At 38.2% G+C, this 15,617-nt stretch overlaps 1 protein-coding gene across 1 annotated transcript in view; it reads right to left on the reverse strand.

The window, feature by feature from the left end:
* Positions 1-15,617, reverse strand: part of TTC21B (tetratricopeptide repeat domain 21B) — a 100,592-nt gene that overhangs the window by 15,377 nt on the left and 69,598 nt on the right. Inside the window, exons 19-22 of the mRNA XM_063429693.1 lie at positions 14,727-14,833; positions 2,926-3,114; positions 1,502-1,612; positions 753-834 (exon numbers count right to left, since the gene is read on the reverse strand). Coding sequence (XP_063285763.1) covers positions 753-834; positions 1,502-1,612; positions 2,926-3,114; positions 14,727-14,833 — 489 coding nt within the window. The remainder of the gene's footprint in view (positions 1-752; positions 835-1,501; positions 1,613-2,925; positions 3,115-14,726; positions 14,834-15,617) is intronic.

Consider the following 15,617-nt stretch of genomic DNA (forward strand, 5'->3'; position numbering starts at 1 on the left):
TTTATAAAAGTGCTAATATATATAGAAATCTTCACTTTTTGTTAAAATAAAAAAGGACACAGTCTTCACTGCTTTAGGGGTCTGGAGGGTCAATTTTATGATGGCTTAATGTTAGGTGTAAGGTCAGGTTAGGTGTATGGTTAGAGTTAAGGGTAGGATTAAGGGAAAGGTCGAGATTGGGTTAGTGTTAGCTATCAAAATTAATTTAGATCCTAGACATATGAGGCATTTAACCAAGGCTAATACATGAATCTATTGAGTTCTTTATCTTTAGTTGCACTTGCTGTGTACACATTATTATAAGCAAAACTGTAAAACAATGCATTTTTGTAAATTTAGAACATTTTATTCATATTTAATGTTGTGCTAGATATACACATATCTATATCTATATATACACAGGATATTAAAAGAAATATTTAAAGAAAGCTATTTCTGCTCTTTAAAGAAATAGTATATAATATGTCTGTGCACACGTAAAGAGAAAAACAATTCTAGGTTTTGTTTTGCTTCTTAAGTTGGGCAATTGCCTCTGTACTAAGTCGGTTAAACAAATTATAGACAGCCAGGGGGATTAATAGTTCTGAGAGGATGCAAGGGAAATATTTGCAAACCAATACTAAACTGCAATTTTCATTTTTGTTCCCTAAACAGTTACACAGTTACATATCAAATGTCCTGGAAAATTAAAGCTCAGTTCCTGTGCACTCTGCAAACTCACACATTTATGTTTAGCGAGCCCATAACAATACCTGGCTTGCGTTCCAGAAGCTGCTGAAAATGGAACACAGCCTGCTCATAGTCCTGCTTTCTGAACATGAGGTCCGCCATCATCTGCAGCATTGCAAGTTGGAGTAAAAAGCACGACTTACAAAATTAGTTTAGTTAGGTAAGCACAGATTTTATTTATATATTTTTAGCAAGCCAGATTTTGAACACTTTGAGTAAGCCTCTGTAGCAAAACGCTTAAGTGTTTTAGCTGTATTTTGGTTTGATTAAGTTGTCTTTAAATAAAACTAGTTTTCACTAAAATTGGACCTTCCTGATTTTACCATTCAAGATTTTATTTGGAGGATTCACCCTTTTATTTCCTTGGGCAATATATCCGGTTTTATTTAAATTTCTATACTGGAAAATTTCATGCTGCAATTGAATTGCAGCGTGCAAATAAATACATCCACTCGTGACACCAAAGCGACCCACTGACTTTATTCATCAGTCTAAAGAAATATTACACTATATGCGATCTATTGCTCTTTTTTATATACCACGCAACACCTATACGGACCTGTGAGCACTCAGAAGGCGCTGCTTCCCTACACCCTTTTCAGTATCACTATTCTACGGCCAGAAAGAAGAGACACTGGTTGGGGAAGTATTAACTGCCAAATTTATACAAAACAAGCGCCAGAATTCCTTCCTTTCATCGATAATGAGATAATTAAATAAAAACATCTTGAAGTTTTTTTTTTAATCTTAAGTTACTTTAATTTTCACGCACCATTGTAGCTGATTCATTGTCCTGGTCATTCTTTAAAAGCAGGGCGCACTGTTGCTGGCAAGAATCTGTGTCATCTTGAGCGAGGTAAAGGTGTGCTAGCTCCAACATCACCTGCAGAGAATATTGGAAACGTGAACGATTAGTGGAACACGTTTATTGTCTGTCTGAAGACAGATAAAGTACGATGGTATAAAATATGCACTATTTCAAATATATACTGCCTATATGGTGAGTAAATTACTTCCCCACAAAATAAATAACAAAACCTATTAGGAATGATCAACAGAGAATAATACTTAAAAACGTGTTCTTTGAAAACGTTTTTAGAACGTCTACTTAAAGAGACAGTAATGCTTAACTTCAGTTTGTATGATTGTACTCCCAAACTATTAGATATATAATTTACTTTATCTGCATGTACTTTAGAAGGCTGTGTTTGCTTTATTATTCCAACTGTAATGTTTCTGGTCACTGATCGCTATTTTAATATTTGCTGTATTTTACTCAACACAAGAAGAAACAGCTGGCCAGAGGGCACTTTTTAAATGGTTTAGATTCTGGCACTCCCTGCTGTTATTACAATATTCCTTTCTAAAAAAAATAGATAAAATAAAAAGGTGCATACCATTTTTATGAATAGGGATCTACTGATTGGCTTAGATCATCAGATGACCACTTTAGCCAATCAGAAGACCCTTACCTGGCAGCACTGCACACTTCCTGAAAGTCAATTGCGGAAGCTGGATGCCGCCGGGGGAATTGGAACTAGAAGCCATCCTTTGGCGTTAAACAGTTTGATAATGGTTTAACCTTTTCCGGTAAGAAAACACCCAAGGACCCCCTGCCACCATAACAACTTAATCATGATTAAGTTGTTATGGTGTCTGGAGATATCCTTTAAGTCACAGTACTGTCTCTTTAAATGAGAGCCGAAATCACGACAAACTATTCAAACATGAAAAATTACATGAATATTATGTTTTCTCATTTTATGCTCCTTTTTCTTTTAAATGCATATTAAAGAGTTTGAAAATGACATTACAGTCAAGCTCAGCCCTTGTACAGCCAGGTCAAATATTGCTCTGGTGAAACCTGAGCAATATTCCATTTCTGTACATCTCACTATGATCTCTCTATGCTGACAATAGCAATGGGCAGAGCTTATAGCAATGGTTAGCAGGGTTAGCTAAAATGGAAGTACTAAGTCCCAATGTAGAAGTAAATACAGAAATGTGTATTTGTACTTTTATCTATGTTTTTAGACATCTTAAACATACATTTGTTCGATATAGGAGATAAACATCCTTTTAGAAATGTTGAGATTGTATCAGTTTCCCTATTATTTCTTTATCCTGGAAGAGTGAAGAATCTAAAGCAAGTCTGTCAAATAAAGACTGACATTATAACAGGAGAGAGTGAATCACCTTACTGTCTGTTTCACAATATACAAGTGCTTCTTTGTAAAATTTGATTGCTTTTTCATAATCTCGCTGGCCTGTGCAATGCTTTGCAATTTCTGCACAAATTTCTGCTGTCAGACACTTCTGAACTGGGATAACATCAGGCTGCTCTATCTGAGCTCTCTTCAGTACTCTGGCCTGTAGCTCCCGGGCCTGAAAATAAAAGAGAAAATAAATAGAGAACAAAAAATAAATTATTAAATACAAGTATGCGATAGGCAGAATTCTCTGTCTTATTCTCTCTTTCTCGGTTATTCTCTTCCCCTAAGTTAAAAGGGTAATCCGCACATGAACCCTTTGCTCACTGTTAAGAACCAACAGGGTGTCAGCGCTATAGGATATAAAACATACAGTATGGCAGCACTCCAAACCAGTGATACAGAAGTACACACAGATTAAATAACAGATATTTACCAAAGAAAGCGCGCTAAACTGATCTGTAAATAGAGAATAACAACATATAGTGCAGACTATCTGGACAAGGTCCAAAATATGTGAAAATGGGGGATGTGGGGAAAAAAACTCACATTTACCAGAGCCCTATCACCCCAGGCTCTGGGTTTGCAATGCTCCACTTAAGAGGGAAGATTCCCACACTGGTTAGGCTCCAAGCTCACTGGAAACCGATAAAGCTGTGCAATATAGGACAGAGAGAGGCAGGACCTCCAATTGAATAGTATCAAAGACAATTTATTAAAAGTAAATGGTTAAAAACTCTTACTTTGCGAGTGGTGGGTTATGCTAACATAGCCACCCACATAAAAGCATGTAAACAGCAAGTATAAAATCACTTCCTGGTTTCGTCCGTCCCGATCACGTGATCACTTCCGGGTCCGCCTCTCTCGTGACGTGTGTGTGACGCGTTTCGCCCGCCTCCACAGGCTTCCTCTGACAACGTCATTGGTGTCCAGCCCTGTCTTTTAAGTGTCTCACTCCTCCCCTTCTGTTATTTCATTGGTCCGGGGGCGTGGTTTCCTCAGAAAGGCTGGTATTATACATCCGATGGATTTTAAATCTATAGTCCAGCTTACTCATACGTGTGTAATTTTCAATCAGGTAACCAACGTTAAAGGGCTAGTGTCCAACCTATTATTGCACATAACTACTCATACAGAATGTCATATATAAATCTGTCATCATGTTAAGACTACATTGATACAAAAAATATGTAATAAAAAACTTATGTCATAAGATACAGGATCAATACAGTATAATATACAGCTTATGTGGGCAGAAACCTCACCTAGAGATCCAAGTGTAGGAAGCTGGATAATAATTGTAAGAAATATTTCTATATTGGAATAGTGAAAAAATCTAAATTACTATATTACATAATTTAAAGGGATATTCAGTTCAAATTATCACGCATTATTATTACATACCGATACATGACTCAATGCAATATAAGGATCTGTGATTATCCATCCCAAGAGAGTAATGGATACCAACTCTGGTCACTTTAGATCTATAGGAGAAGTTCTGCTGTCTTGGAGAAAAAGTTTTCTGCATAGATGCAGTCACACTATATTATATCTTTTCAAATAATATTTATACTAGAGGAGTGCTATAGATATGGCAAAAATGTGTACACTTAAAAGGAATTCATCCAATTTCAAACTCTATTCTCAGGAGGTATATATTATGCACACATCTAACTAACATGCAAGTATTGACAGCTTCTCCTCTAGAGAAAAAAGAAAAAAATGTTAAACATCATAACAAAAGTACATAACAGGCTTTGCGATTTAATTATCCATTAGAGGAAATGGCAGACCTCAAAATCACCATTTAAACCTCTAGGGAATAACGACTTCAACTTAAACACCCACCTCATCTCTTGTTTTGCTAGTTTGTTATCCAAATTCTCCCCCCTCCAATTTCTATTAACCCTTTCAATTCCAATAAACTGGAGTTTGGTCGCGTCTCCTGGATGCTTGTGTATGAAGTGCGAAGACAAAGGGTGCTCCTTGAAGCCCCTTTTAATGTTACGTAGATGTTCCTCAATGCGGATATGTATCTGTCTAGTAGTTTTCCCCACATAGTGCATGTTGCATGGACATGTGAGGACATAGACACAATTAGTGGTATGACACGTTATTAACTGTTTGATTTGATATATCTGTTTTGTGTTTCCCCCTCTTAATTCTTTTCTCACACTTTTCGGCGCTCCTGTGGTCCTGCAGGCTAGACAGTATCCGCATTGAAAAAAAAACCACGCCTTGATCCAAAAAGGTTTTAGTACGATTACCCTGTTTAAAGCTACTTCTCACGAGATGATTTTTAATACTGGGTGTCCCTCTATAAATGATCCTAGGCTTTTTGGGGACTATTTGATCCAGAAGAGGGTCCTCCTGTAAAATAAACCAATACTTATTTACAATTCTCTTCAATTCTTTATTTTTCCCTGAATAATCGAAAATAAGTGGGACCTCATTAATCTTATTCTCTCCCCCTTTGGTTTGCTTTTTATCGTTCTTTAAAAGATCATCCCTACTTACAATGCTTGTTTCCTTATATGCCTTGTCCAATACTGCTTTTGGATAGTTCTTGACTGTAAAGTCATTCATTAGCTTGTGCACCTGGGATTCATAAGAGTCTGTATTGGTGCAGTTTCTCTTAATCCTCATCATTTGTCCTTTGGGAATGTTATCCAACCAGGGACCATAGTGGCAGCTGTCGTAAAAAATAAAACTATTTACATCTACCTTCTTGAAGAAGGTTTCAGTGCAGATCTTGGTATTAGAAATAAAAATTCGCAGGTCCAAAAAATTGACCTGGCTGTCACTATGGTCCATGGTCAGTCTAACAACCCAAGAGTTTGAATTTAAATATGAAAAAAATGCAGTAAGATCCTCCCTAGAGCCTCTCCAAATCCAAAACAGATCGTCGATGTAACGGCGATAGGTGACCAGATTCTGCACCCAGCTATGTCCCGCATAAATGAAGGACTCCTCCCAATGGGACATGAATAAATTTGCATAGCTGGGTGCGAATCTGGTCCCCATCGCCGTCCCGAGGATCTGCAAATAAAACGAATCTATATGATGAAAATAGTTGTTAGTCAATATAAGATGGATGCCCTCTAAAATGAAGGCTTGATGGTTAGAGGATAAATTGGAGGTGGACAGAAAATGTTTAACGGCCTCAATGCCTTTCTGATGTGGAATGATCGAGTAAGTAAGATAAGATCTATTAAAGAGCTCCTACAACCTTTTTTAGAATCCAAGGCAATGGAGACACACTCTGAGGAAATCATGAATGATATGAATAGAGTGGAGAATGAGACTATTTTGATTAAGAAAAATAAATATTTTAGGGATAAACAGGATTATATGGAGAATAAGGTACATGCTTTTCATAGAGGAAAATTTGAGAACAGGAGAAGATGGACAGAACCCCGACACAATTTAACTAGATCAGGGAATTTCAAAAGAGAGTATAATGAGCCCAGACGTCAATTTAAACAACAATATACCCAACGCAATATGGGTACATATCAACAAAATAAGAGGAGAGAATCATTTAATGATAGTAGAAAGTACCAGAGGGGCTATAATCCCCATCAACGTCAGAGAAATAATACCCAGATAAATGAGACCCCAAGTAAAGACAGTGGGGAACAGGTTACTAATCAACGAATGAGGAACATCACTCAGGTAAGAAAGACACAATTTAGAGAAAATGGAGACCTCAACTACAGATCAGACGCCAATGTCTGGAAAACCACTCAGTCTAGAGTGGAAAAATCGGATCCCCCTAGATCTGATACACATACTGATAACAAGCATTCAGTCTGTAGTCAAGGAGAACAACCCAAAGATTTTTTAGAATGGGACCGAAAAAGAAAAGAAAGGATAAAATTAAACATTCCAAGCTCCCCATTAAAAAGAAGAATAGAAAGAGAGGAACAAGAGGGGGGACCCAGATACAGAGAAGGAAAAAGAGGAAGGTTATAGATATTAAGGGAATATATAACCTCTCTAAGATCTCCCTTACTACAATGCAAAGCAGAGTTTTAGCTAGAGGGATTAAGTTCTGCCCTACTGCCAATTTAGACAATTTTTCAGTCTATATAGATCTTAAAAAGTTTGTAAGAAAATTATGTTCGAAACGTTTTTTTGCAGACAAATTAGACAAAAGAGAGGAGTCTCAAAGTGACACCCAATGTACAGAAATAAGAAATTTCACCACATTGAAAAAGAAATCCACATTTTTTCCAAGAAACTGTAAGACGAACTCAATGAATGCGTTTGAGGAACTAGTGATGAGGGAGGTGGAGAGAATTAATGAATTTAAATAGAGAGGAACAAGAAGCCCTGATAGAACTGCGTGATAACACAGAGGTCGTTATCAAACCTGCCGACAAGGGGGGTGGCATAGTAATAATGGATAGGGAGTACTACATAGAAGAATCACTTAGGCAACTGAATGACGGGGTTACATACACCAAATTGAAAGGTGACCCAACTAATGATAAGAAAGATATATTTTTGGAATTTTTAGGGAGGGGCCTAATGATGGAGGTCATATCAAAAACGGAGTATGAATATCTGGCGGTCTTGCACCCGAGGATACCTGTGTATTACTTCCTTCCTAAGATCCACAAGCATGAAACCAACCCACCAGGAAGACCCATCATTTCGGGCATAGGTTCAGTGTCAGCCCCCTTGTCGGAATATATCGACCTATTTTTGCAGCCTATAGTTAAAGAGACCAAGGCTTATTTGAGGGACACCGGTCAGATCCTCCGACTGTTGGAGGGGGTAGAGTGGAGGGATGGGGATATTCTTGTTACAGCGGATGTCTCATCCCTCTACTCGATCATTCCACATCAGAAAGGCATTGAGGCCGTTAAACATTTTCTGTCCACCTCCAATTTATCCTCTAACCATCAAGCCTTCATTTTAGAGGGCATCCATCTTATATTGACTAACAACTATTTTCATCATATAGATTCGTTTTATTTGCAGATCCTCGGGACGGCGATGGGGACCAGATTCGCACCCAGCTATGCAAATTTATTCATGTCCCATTGGGAGGAGTCCTTCATTTATGCGGGACATAGCTGGGTGCAGAATTTGGTCACCTATCGCCGTTACATCGACGATCTGTTTTGGATTTGGAGAGGCTCTAGGGAGGATCTTACTGCATTTTTTTCATATTTAAATTCAAACTCTTGGGTTGTTAGACTGACCATGGACCATAGTGACAGCCAGGTCAATTTTTTGGACCTGCGAATTTTTATTTCTAATACCAAGATCTGCACTGAAACCTTCTTCAAGAAGGTAGATGTAAATAGTTTTATTTTTTACGACAGCTGCCACTATGGTCCCTGGTTGGATAACATTCCCAAAGGACAAATGATGAGGATTAAGAGAAACTGCACCAATACAGACTCTTATGAATCCCAGGTGCACAAGCTAATGAATGACTTTACAGTCAAGAACTATCCAAAAGCAGTATTGGACAAGGCATATAAGGAAACAAGCATTGTAAGTAGGGATGATCTTTTAAAGAACGATAAAAAGCAAACCAAAGGGGGAGAGAATAAGATTAATGAGGTCCCACTTATTTTCGATTATTCAGGGAAAAATAAAGAATTGAAGAGAATTGTAAATAAGTATTGGTTTATTTTACAGGAGGAACCTCTTCTGGATCAAATAGTCCCCAAAAAGCCTAGGATCATTTATAGAGGGACACCCAGTATTAAAAATCATCTCGTGAGAAGTAGCTTTAAACAGGGTAATCGTACTAAAACCTTTTTGGATCAAGGCGTGGTTTTTTTTTCAATGCGGATACTGTCTAGCCTGCAGGACCACAGGAGCGCCGAAAAGTGTGAGAAAAGAATTAAGAGGGGGAAACACAAAACAGATATATCAAATCAAACAGTTAATAACGTGTCATACCACTAATTGTGTCTATGTCCTCACATGTCCATGCAACATGCACTATGTGGGGAAAACTACTAGACAGATACATATCCGCATTGAGGAACATCTACGTAACATTAAAAGGGGCTTCAAGGAGCACCCTTTGTCTTCGCACTTCATACACAAGCATCCAGGAGACGCGACCAAACTCCAGTTTATTGGAATTGAAAGGGTTAATAGAAATTGGAGGGGGGAGAATTTGGATAACAAACTAGCAAAACAAGAGATGAGGTGGGTGTTTAAGTTGAAGTCGTTATTCCCTAGAGGTTTAAATGGTGATTTTGAGGTCTGCCATTTCCTCTAATGGATAATTAAATCGCAAAGCCTGTTATGTACTTTTGTTATGATGTTTAACATTTTTTTCTTTTTTCTCTAGAGGAGAAGCTGTCAATACTTGCATGTTAGTTAGATGTGTGCATAATATATACCTCCTGAGAATAGAGTTTGAAATTGGATGAATTCCTTTTAAGTGTACACATTTTTGCCATATCTATAGCACTCCTCTAGTATAAATATTATTTGAAAAGATATAATATAGTGTGACTGCATCTATGCAGAAAACTTTTTCTCCAAGACAGCAGAACTTCTCCTATAGATCTAAAGTGACCAGAGTTGGTATCCATTACTCTCTTGGGATGGATAATCACAGATCCTTATATTGCATTGAGTCATGTATCGGTATGTAATAATAATGCGTGATAATTTGAACTGAATATCCCTTTAAATTATGTAATATAGTAATTTTGATTTTTTCACTATTCCAATATAGAAATATTTCTTACAATTATTATCCAGCTTCCTACACTTGGATCTCTAGGTGAGGTTTCTGCCCACATAAGCTGTATATTATACTGTATTGATCCTGTATCTTATGACATAAGTTTTTTATTACATATTTTTTGTATCAATGTAGTCTTAACATGATGACAGATTTATATATGACATTCTGTATGAGTAGTTATGTGCAATAATAGGTTGGACACTAGCCCTTTAACGTTGGTTACCTGATTGAAAATTACACACGTATGAGTAAGCTGGACTATAGATTTAAAATCCATCGGATGTATAATACCAGCCTTTCTGAGGAAACCACGCCCCCGGACCAATGAAATAACAGAAGGGGAGGAGTGAGACACTTAAAAGACAGGGCTGGACACCAATGACGTTGTCAGAGGAAGCCTGTGGAGGCGGGCGAAACGCGTCACACGAGAGGCGGACCCGGAAGTGATCACGTGATCGGGATGGACGAAACCAGGAAGTGATTTTATACTTGCTGTTTACATGCTTTTATGTGGGTAGCTATGTTAGCATAACCCACCACTCGCAAAGTAAGAGTTTTTAACCATTTACTTTTAATAAATTGTCTTTGATACTATTCAATTGGAGGTCCTGCCTCCCTTTGCTCACTGTGCCTAGAGGGATATAAGCTACACCTCACGGGCGAGACCAAAAGAAGACTGAAACAATCATCCAGTGTTACTGTATCCCTCGTGCAGAGGGAACCTGCGTGCACTACGGATCTGGACTGCTTTAATGAACCGGCTCAGTCTGATATGCAAATGGTATAGGTTCTGTCTGTAATGGCACAAGTGAGCCAAAACATTTTTGAGACCTGAGCAGGGCCTAACCGAAGGGTAAGCTATTGAGATATTTCTCATCGTTTTCCTGTTTTCAGAGTTCCCATATTCTCTGTTTGCATTTGCTCAGGCTCTCCATAAGTTAAAAGGGTGATCCAGATGTGGACCTTGTGCCTAGAGGGTTATCAGCAACACTTTGCTAAGAAGGCCCAAAGAAGGTCATGGTGATTGTCGGGTGTTGTACGTCTGGTGCAAAGGGAAATTGCCTGTATCGAGGTCTCTCTGATATTTTACCTGTTCTCATATTCTCGGTTTGTGTTGATGTGCATAATTTGTTGGCACTATATGATACTGTTCTCGATCTGTATTGTTTCCCATATAAAATCATCAGCTCCTTTGGCTTCAATATTAATTCAATGCAAATGACATGCAAATCTATCTGTCCTCTCCTGATCTCATGCTGTCCCTCTTGATTCGTATCACTGACTGCCTCTCTGTTATCTCTAACTGGATGGCTGCTCATTTCTTTAAACCTAACTTGTCCAAAACATAACTTCTTGTCTTTCTCCCCTCTGTTACTACTCCACTACCATCAGCTCTCTCTCTCACAGGCTCGCTGCCTAGCAGTTCTCTTTGACTCAAGCTTCTCTTTGCCCCTTCATGTCCAGTCACTCGCTAAATCCTACGGTTTCCATCTCAAAAACGTAGCTTAATTGCTCTATCTAATGCTGGAGGCGGCTAAGGTGCTGGCCCATGTTGCTCTCCTCGCCTGGACTACTGTAATCTGCTTCCCAGCTTGCCCCGCTACAGTCACCTCCTGTGCCTTCCCCCTCTGTCATCAGTCTGTCAGATGTCCTGTAGGATTTAAGTTCAAATTTAAAAGTTCAATTTTAAAATTCTGGTACTTGCTTACAAATCTGGACATAACACTGACCCTACCTACCTATCCTCACTAATGTACAAGTATGCCTCATGCAGGCTTTTATGCTCTGCCAAAGACCTGAGTCTATCCTCTGCTCACACTCGCACCTATGACACCCACCTTAGACTCTCACCTAGTCTCCATTCCTTCAAAAAACCCACTTCCTTAGGAAAGCATAGCAATTAAACTGTTAATATCTGTTAATATCTGTTAACTGTTAATATCTTTCCTCCCAGCACTTTGGTTACCCACCCAGCTTGCTCTCTTACAACTGTGTCACCCAAAAAACCCTAACCATTCATTGTTCATTAATCTAGCAACCTACTTTTTCCCGTACATGAAATACATCCTGCCCTTACCTCTTGTGTCACTTTACCCCAATAACGCTAGAATGTAAACTCGTTTGAGCTTGGCACTTAACACCCTCTGTTCCTGTGCATCCATACATGTCTTGTTGCAAATACTTGTCTGTTCTAGTCCGACGATAGTCCACCTATTGTATAGCACAGCGGAATTTGTTGGCGTTTTATAAATGATAATACCGTATATACTCGAGTATAAGCCGAGTTTTTCAGCACATTTTTTGTGCTGAAAAACCCCAACTCGGCTTATACTCGAGTCAATAGTCTGTATTATGGCAATTTGCATTGCCATAATACAGACAGGGGCTGTGAGAGATGTTACTTACCTCTCCTGCAGCTCCTGTCAGCTCTCTCCTCCTCCGCGCCGTCCGTTCAGCACCTCGGTCAGCTCCCAGTGTAAATCTCGCGAGAGCCGCGGCTCTCGCGAGACTTACAGTGTGAGCTGACAGAAGAGCTGACCGGACGGCGTGGAGGAGGAGAGAGCTGACAGGAGCTGCAGGAGAGGTAAGTAACATCTCTCACAGCCCCCCTCCTCCCCCCCACTGAACTACCAATCCCATTGGACCACCAGGGAAGGAGCCCCCCTCCCTGGAACGCTAGCAAGCAGGGAGGGGGGACAAAAAAAATTATAATAGTAATAAAAATAAATAAATTAATAATATAACCAAAAAAAATTAAATAATAATAATACAATAATAATAAAAAGAGTAATAAAAAAATAATAATATAACAAAAAACATGAAAATAATAATAATACAATAATAATAAAAAATAATATAACAAAAAAAAAAAATAATAATACAATAATAATAAAAAGAGTAATAAAAAAATAATAATAATATAACAAAAAAAATTAAAATAATAATAATAAAAAATATATTAAAAAGCCCACCCCCCACCAAGGCTGTGCATCACACACACACACACACTGCACTCACACACACACTGCACTCATATACACACTGCATTCACACACACACACTGCACTCATATACACACTGCATTCACACACACATACTGCACTCATATACACACTGCATTCACACACACACACTGCATTCATATACACACTGCATTCACACACACACACTGCACTCACACTGCATTCATATACACACTGCATTCATACACACACACTGCACTCATACATACACTGCACACACTGCACTCATACACACACACACTGCACTCATATACACACTGCATTCACACACACACTGCACTCACACTGCATTCATATACACACTGCATTCACACACACACACACTGCATTCACACACACACACTGCACTCATACATACACTGCACACACTGCACTCACACTGCATTCATACACGCACTCATATACACACTGCACTCATATACACACTGCATTCACACACACACACTGCACTCATACACACACTCTGCACTCATACACACACTCTGCACTCATACACACACTCTGCACTCATACACACACTCTGCACTCATACACACACTCTGCACTCATACACACACTCTGCACTCATACACACACTCTGCAAATAAAAATTCAATTAATATCATTTTTTTAGGATCTAATTTTATTTAGAAATTTACCAGTAGCTGCTGCATTTCCCACCCTAGTCTTATACTCGAGTCAATAAGTTTTCCCAGTTTTTGGGGGTAAAATTAGGGGCCTCGGCTTATATTCGGGTCGGCTTATACTCGAGTATATACGGTAATTAACCTTTTAGCCAGTAATGTATTTTTTATCAAGGCCCTTATCACCCATTGTCCTGTAACTTGTTATTCTGTAATTGTTTGCACTATATATTCCTTTATGTAACCCACTGCAAAATGTTTTGGAGTCAGATAAATAATATTAACAAAAAAGTCAATTTCAGAAAACACTGCATATATATATATATTGCTCAAGGAACATACTTTTAGGAAGATATGAGAACAATGGTCTAAAGTCTAGACTATATATTGCTTACAAAACAAATTAATGCTATGACTGTAACTGTGGCTCTCATTTTAAGGCCTAGTTCTTTATGAGTAAACAGAGATAATGTGATGATTGGAAACAAATCTTAAACAGCTTGACAGTAAAACGCCATCTGGTCTCTTACACATCAAAGACAAATCCCTTTTGTTTGAAGTGAACATAAAAAGTCAAGTATGTAATTCATGTACAATGCAATAATTTTAACAGCTTTCCCTATTTTATCTGTACCTGATACATTATTATTAATTGTATTTATAAATAGCTAAGCTATTCTGTAGTTTTAAACAGGAGCATATGTTATATTTCTGGTGTATATTTAAATTGTATGGTCTTGGTCTTGATGTATTGAGTAAACTGAAAGGTTTAAACTGTAAGAAACAAAATAAACATGCTACCAATACTAACTTTCATGTATGGTGGAAAAACACAGGAATTTTGTTTTTGTTTTTTTTTGGGGGGGAGGGGGGGGTTAGGCTTGTGTGAGCAATCTTTGAGTAATCACATGGAATGCCATTTTGATGCTTCAAGCAAATGGTTTATAATGAGTAAAGAACTATAAAATGTTAAATAATATCAAAGTAGCTAACCTGGAAAAGTACATTTATGTTGTCACTAGTTCTCAAGTAGCTCCTGGAGTCTACATGTTTTTGGCACCAGTTTAAAGGCACTAATTTTATTGACTTCAGAAGGATTGAAGGCTGAGATGATCTTGTTGGGATTTGAATCTGGGATCTGAGAATCTACCACTGGCATCATTAAACACCAGGATGTGCCTCCATGCAACAGATGACACTACAACATTATTGCATCAGCACAAGCTTTCCACAGAACGCAAAGAAGACTATCAGATGAGGTGAGCAATCACAGTGTGCACCTGCCCTGAGTTACGACCTCTAGGTTATGCTACTGATTTAAATTTCTTTGTTAAACAAAGAAACAATGGAGGTTTGTTGGCACTTGAAATGGGCAATACATTAAAAAAAAAAAATCAAAGAGAATTACCCGTTGTAATGAAATTATAGCTTCTTCTGCCTTTTCCATTTTGCTGTAAATTTTTGCTAGTAGCACTTGGTTCCGGCTGTCATCCATGAGTGAAGATAGATCATTTACTGACAAAAATACAAGCAGGACTAATTAAGACATTTGGATATTCTAATTCTATGCGCTTGTTTTAGAATGCAAAATGTACTTGGTTAGTAGTCTGGCATGCAAATAAAGAGATAAGTGATTATCAGTGATGTCCCTTGCATTCCTATTGTTTTTCCTGGCCATCCACTGCAACATCACTTATAGGTTAAATTCCCCCACCCAGGCACCCGAAGTAAGTTCATGGGTGCAATGTCATGGAATTAATTTCATGTTACCTTTATTTTTTTAATGTCCTCACCAGCTGTACATGAGAGAGAGAGAGAGAGAGAGAGAGAGAGAGAGAGAGAGGTAATCCACTTACATAATGTTGATATAGGATAGCAGAGAGTGCAGAACCAACACAATACCTAACTGGCTTAAATCTTTAGCCCCAAGAAAACCTCACAATCACCTTCAAAAAAAAAATCAGAAAACGAACATATGTGTGGGCTGTAATTCTAATGCTCCACAAAGAAAGAATCTTTGTATTCAATGCCTCAGAGAGCTTGCTGATAACCCAAGAGACACAGATACAGACCCGAATGAGCTAAAAGACTGGACTACACAAGTAAATAGCAAACAATAGCAGAGGGATTCCATTCCATTACAGCACAAGCCCAAACCAAAGGAAAGAGAGAACCAAAGGCCAACTCTAGTTTAGAAGGAGAGCTAGATTCATACGATCAGATACAGAACAGTAGTCAGGAGCATCCTTCAGAAATATAGAGAATAAAGAGATTTAGAAGCTTATTCTGATGATTAGAG

Source organism: Pelobates fuscus, chromosome 8 (assembly GCF_036172605.1).
Source record: "Pelobates fuscus isolate aPelFus1 chromosome 8, aPelFus1.pri, whole genome shotgun sequence".
Taxonomy (NCBI): Eukaryota; Metazoa; Chordata; class Amphibia; order Anura; family Pelobatidae; genus Pelobates; species Pelobates fuscus.